This window comes from Salvelinus alpinus, chromosome 34 (genome assembly GCF_045679555.1).
Source record: "Salvelinus alpinus chromosome 34, SLU_Salpinus.1, whole genome shotgun sequence".
Classification (NCBI taxonomy): domain Eukaryota; kingdom Metazoa; phylum Chordata; class Actinopteri; order Salmoniformes; family Salmonidae; genus Salvelinus; species Salvelinus alpinus.
This window is the reverse complement of record NC_092119.1, coordinates 1509980-1516491: the sequence shown is the minus strand read 5'-3', so window position 1 is coordinate 1516491 and position 6512 is coordinate 1509980. Positions and strand designations below refer to the sequence as shown.

Here is a 6512-nt window from a genome sequence, read left to right as displayed (position 1 = left end):
TCAACAAATCCATGTGGACTCACCAGACACGGTACCACAGTAAACTATGGTGTGTAGTAAGGAGTCTGAGAGCTGAAGATCCATGTCCTTTTGAATGTTCATCTTGACTCACTGTTGAACTAAGAATCTTTCACTGTTGGATATTTCCCACATATGAACGTGAATCTCTTGATTATTCTGGGACACAGATTAGATACCGTCTGAAATAATCTATAATTCCATTTATTTCCTGAATGACTACAGTAGTTATAACAAACAGGTCTCTCTCTCCTCTTCTGTTACAGGTGAACTCCTCTGTTCCAACGTTCTTCAGACTCCATCTTCAGTATTTCAGAGTTCTGGAGAAACTGCTGTCCTGTTCACACTCTCCCCAGCTACAACACCATACTGTGGTATCAGCAGGTGGAACACACTCTCCCCAGCTACAACACCATACTGTGGTATCAGCAGGTGGAACACACTCTCCCCAGCTACAACACCATACTGTGGTATCAGCAGGTGGAACACACTCTCCCCAGCTACAACACCATACTGTGGTATCAGCAGGTGGAACAGACTCTCCCCAGCGACAACACCATACTGTGGTATCAGCAGGTGAAGCTGCCTGATAAATCTACCATGATGGGGTAAACCTAGAGACTGAAGCTGCTCTGATATATCTACCATGATGGGGTAGACCTAGAGACTGAAGCTGCTCTGATATATCTACCATGATGGGGTAAACCTAGAGACTGAAGCTGCTCTGATATATCTACCATGATGGGGTAGACCTAGAGACTGAAGCTGCTCTGATATATCTACCATGATGGGGTTACCTAGAGACTGAAGCTGCTCTGATATATCTACCATGATGGGGTAAACCTACAGACTGAAGCTGCTCTGATATATCTACCATGATGGGGTATACCTACCTACCCTGATGGGGTATATCTACCCTGATGGGGTAGACCTAGAGACTGAAGCTGCTCTGATATATCTACCATGATGGGGTTACCTAGAGACTGAAGCTGCTCTGATATATCTACCATGATGGGGTATACCTACCTACCCTGATGGGGTATATCTACCATGATGGGGTAGACCTAGAGACTGATGCTGCTCTGATATATCTACCATGATGGGGTACACCTAGAGACTGAAGCTGCTCTGATATATCTACCATGATGGGGTACACCTAGAGACTGATGCTGCTCTGATATATCTACCATGATGGGGTAAACCTAGAGACTGAAGCTGCTCTAATATCCCATCTAGCATTGAGGAATCGGCACAAGTACATGGGGCCGTATCCGTCTACCTGAATTCAGCCGACTTTGCCGGCATCTTTCCAGAATCCCCCCAGAAGCGACCCGATGCAAATTTAAATGAATGTATAAAAAATTTCCCGATTTAGTCATTTTAAATATTACTTTTATACATTTTATTCATACAAATTATACACATCCACAAAAAACATTTTGTGTCTTAGGAAACACCATACACGTGGTGACCGTGTCAGTGTGCATGCCCCCGGCCTGCCACAGGAGTCGCTACAGCGCGATGGACCAAACCCTTCCCTAACTTGGACGCCGCCAATTGTGCTTCGCCTTCATGGGTCTCCCGGTGGCGGCCGGCACGGGTCTCAAACCAGCAACACAGTTTGCACTACGAAGTAGTGTCTTAGACCGCTGCACCACTCGGGAGGATATAGCCACAAAGTATCAAAATACTAAAATACTACACAGGTCTCTTAAAGAATTTAATTTAAATGTTCATTGTTTTTTTGATCCCAGAAACAATGAGAAAATATAGAAATATAAATAATGAAATGTTAATTATATAAAGCAGCCCGTGTAATCATCTGCCAGAGAGTAGCAACATGGACCGAGCCCCAAGTAATACATTTGGGCCAGATAACTCTCACCGGAATCGGCCCGAGCCCCAAGTAATACATTTGGGCCAGATAACTCTCACCGGAATCGGCCCGAGACCCAAGTAATACATTTGGGCCAGATAACTCACACCGGAATCGGCCGAGCCCCAAGTAATACATTTGGGCCAGATAACTCTCACCGGAATCGGCCGAGCCCCAAGTAATACATTTGGGCCAGATAACTTACATCTGAATCAGCCCGAGCTCAATCCCCACATCATAGCCATATTTAATACTGCCTCATGACATCGGCCGAGTTTGACTCTCAGCCGGAATCGGCACAGATCCACTGTGCTAGCTGGGATATCTACCATGATGGGGTATACATAAGCATGAATTTCGTCAACAAGCAATACAACATTACCAATAATAAACTTGATATCTCTAATATTCTATAGCTTTGGAATCGTGACATTACATACTTTTGAGGAAAATTAGAAAGTTTCTCGACTCATGTCTTGACTTTGAGAAGGGATTGCGTGATGGTTAGTTTAGCAACCGCGTGACGCAGCATGACAACATGAACGTGATTGGTCGATAGTCTGCTGGGTGGGGTGTTTTGTACACCAATGGGATTCCTATCTCCTTTCTCTAATATCTTTGGCAACGCTGTTTCAGCTGTTATGCTTGTTTTAGATTATGTGTTAAATTGCCTAGATCATAAAAATCATTGTGCTGCCATATTTCTAGACCTTTCCAAGGCATTCAACACCGTTGAACATTCCCTACTCATTCAACACCATTGAACATTCCCTACTCATTCAACACCATTGAACATTCCCTACTCATTCAACACCATTGAACATTCCCTACTCATTCAACACCATTGAACATTCCCTACTCATTCAACACCATTGAACATTCCCTACTCCTTCAACACCATTGAACATTCCCTACTCATTCAACACCATTGAACATTCCCTACTCATTCAACACCATTGAACATTCCCTACTCATTCAACACCATTGAACATTCCCTACTCATTCAACACCATTGAACATTCCCTACTCATTCAACACCATTGAACATTCCCTACTCGTTCAAAAACTGTCTGAAATGGGCCTGGACAATAAGTCTTGCAAATGGTTTAAGAGCTATCTGACAGACAGGACACAATGTGTGCGTTCTGATGGTGTTGAGTCTAGTTTCCTGAATATTAGGTGTACCACAGGGCTCAGCATTGGGACCAGTTCTCTTTACTATTCATATTAATAATATTGGTCTTTGTATTAAATCCCTTCATATTAATCTGTATGCAGAAGATATGGTTATGTTTGCCATAGCACTGATTGTTAAAGCTACAGTACCTTCAGAAAGTATTCATACCCCTTGACATCTTCCACATTTTGTTGTGTAAGAACCTGAATTCAAAATGGACAAAAAAAGTAATAATTCTCACCTATCTACACACATTACCCTTAATGACAAAGTGAAAACATGTTTTTTGAAATGTTTGCAAAGCATTGAAAATGAAATACAGAAATATCTCATTTACGTAAGTATCCACACCCCTGAATCAATACTTTGTAGAAGCACCTTTGGCAGCAATTACAGCTGTGAATTATGTTTTATTACAGCTGTGAATCTTTCTGGGTAAGTCTCTAAGAGCTTTCCACACATGGAATGTGCAATATTTGCCCATTATTATTTTCAAAAATCTTCAAGCTCTGTCAAATTGGTTGTTAATCAACGCTATAAACTATCAAAATAAAGACAGTCACACACTCTGTATATAAACTCCCAGTAATTTATTGGGGATTTACCAACGTTTCGGCATCACTGTTCCTTCTTCATGTTAATCAATGCTAGACAATGATTTTCAGGTCTTGCCATAGATTTTCATGCCGATTTATGTCAAAACGAACTTGGCTTCTCAGGAACATTCGCTGTATTCTTGGTAAGCAAAGCAACTCCCGTGTAGATTTGGACTTGTGTTTTAGGTTATTGTACTGCTGAAAGGTACGTTTCAGCTCCCAGTGTCTGGTGAAAAGCAGACTGATCCAGATTTTCCTCTAAGATTTTGCGAGTGCTTAGCTCCATACCGTTTATTTTTATGCTGAAAAACTCCCCAGTCCTTAATGATTACAAGCATACCCATAACATGATGCAGCCACTACTATGCTTGAAAATATGGAGAGTTGTACTCAGTAATGTGTTGTATTGGATTTGGAATAACATGACATGGTTGTTGCTATCGTGCTCTAATGTGACTAGAATTATGTTGTATACAACAGCCAACTTTCCAGGACATAGACAAGTCTTATATTGGCAGAAAGCTTAAATTCTTGTTAATCTAACTGCAGTGTGCAATTAACAGTAGCTATTACAGTGAAAGAATACCATGCTATTGTTTGAGGAGAGTGCACAACAACAAAACACTTTTATCAGGGCAACTGGTTTGATACATTCACCTCTGAAGGTAAATAATGTACTTACATTCAGTAATCTGGCTCTGATGTGTCATCCTGAGGGTCCCAGAGATAAAATGTAGAATAGTTTTGTTTGTTAAAACCCATTTTTATGTTCTACAGTTTGAACCCACTGCTGTCTCTGGCTCCATCCAACCCGTCTGGCCATCTTGATGTGTGAATGTTAGTGAATGAGCTAATGATCCATCATGTATGACATTTCTGGGAGTGTGTAAACTTGAATTTTTAATAAATCAATTGACCAAAAAAGGCAAATTTGGGCAAACTCCTGGCAGACATGATCCAAAATATTGTGCTGTAATGTAATTCTTCACTGGATCAGTCTGAACTTTGCACACACTGCTTCCATCTGGTGGCCAAAATCTAAAATACACTTAGACTCCTATCTGAAAGTATGGCCTTTCTCTTGCATTTCAAAGATGACGGAACAAAATATATTTTTTTAAACGCATGTTTTAATCTGTATTATCTTTTACCAGATATAATGTGTTACATTCTCCTACATTAATTTCAAAGATCAAGAAACTTCAAAGTGTTTCCTTTCAAATGGGATCAAGAATATGCATATCCTTGCTTCAGGTCCTGAGCTACAGGCAGTTAGATTCAGGTTTGTCATTTTAGGAGAAATTTTAAAAAAAAGGGTCCGATCCTTAATTTATTGCACAGAACAAAACGTATAAGATCTCCAAAGCCTGTGTCAACTTCAGACCTTATATCCCAAAACCCCATTATTTCCCCCTTCATTTCTCCCACAGCAATGGTCAACGAACCAGAGGTAGAAAATGCTGACTCATTTCCGTGTTTTAGGACTAGAAGCTGGCGAGCTCTATAGGATAGAATATAATATGTAAAGAGCTGATGGTCTCATCATGGACTGTAGGGGGACCTCTAACTTTAATAATGTGAATGTCTCTACAGTCTGAACCACTAATTAGCATGATGTATTCAGATCATCAGTCCCTCCCACTTCACTGACATGTTGAATATGGTGGAACCTGCCGTGGTCTACTGGTTGGCATCTATTCATCTATGTGACACTCCTCTTGTTTTATAGACATTGATACCAGACTCTTTCCAGCACTCTCACATATAACGTGATCAAACATGTTCACATTTCTCTCCACTGTTACTGTCTCACTGCTCTGTGCTGCAGGTACAGTTTCATAATGTTTCATTTATTTAACCAGGAAAGTTAAGAACAACATTCTTATTTACAATGACGGTCTTCTCTAGTTATAGATATTGATGTTTCCAAGCACATGTTCCCTTCACCTGAGTCTTGATGTATTCAGGTCTAACTGTACCTAACTCTATTGATATCATTCTCACTGTATCCTTACAGGTCTTGTCGAGGGGAGTGAAGTCACTCAGACACCCACCATACTCTGGGAACTGAAAGACAGGGATGCTCAGATGAACTGCAGTCACACTAAGGGAGCTACCTACAACCAGATGTACTGGTACAGACAGCTTCCAGGAGAGGGAATGAAGCAGATGGTTTACACAAGTAGTTATGGCGATCCAGACTATGGAGACTTCAGTGAAGACAAATTCTCAGCCAACAAGACTGTAGCTGAGAGGGGATCTTTCACAGTGAAGAAGTTGGAGGCAGGAGACAGCGGCATGTACTTCTGTGCTGTGAGTGAACACAGTGATACAGACAACAAGTACAGCTGCACAAAACCCCCAGTATTTCAATAGGATGTAATATAATATGTAAAGAGATGGTCTCATCACATACTGTAGGGGGACCTCTAACTCTAGTTCTACTAATGTCTCTACTTTCTTTGCCCTCTAGCCTGCCCAACCCACTCTCTCTCTCCTCTCAGTGATACTGGTATGCAGCCATACTACTAGTTTATACAATACTATATTATGGTACCAGCAGCCATACTACTAGTTTATACAATACTATATTATAGTACCAGCAGCCATACTACTAGTTTATACAATACTATATTATAGTACCAGCAGCCATACTACTAGTTTATACAATACTATATTATAGTACCAGCAGCCATACTACTAGTTTATACAATACTATATTATAGTACCAGCAGTCATACTACTAGTTTATACAATACCATATTATGGTACCAGCAGCCATACTACTAGTTTATACAATACTATATTATAGTACCAGCAGCCATACTACTAATTTATACAATAC

General features: G+C 40.6%; 1 gene segment (V, D, J or C); it reads left to right on the top strand.

The window, feature by feature from the left end:
• The first annotated feature begins 1590 nt into the window (after positions 1-1590).
• On the top strand, positions 1591-6043 carry LOC139563475 (T cell receptor beta variable 7-2-like). The segment is given in 2 exon segments: positions 1591-1651; positions 5685-6043. Coding segments are annotated over 2 exon segments (420 nt in total).
• The last annotated feature ends 469 nt before the right edge of the window (positions 6044-6512 follow it).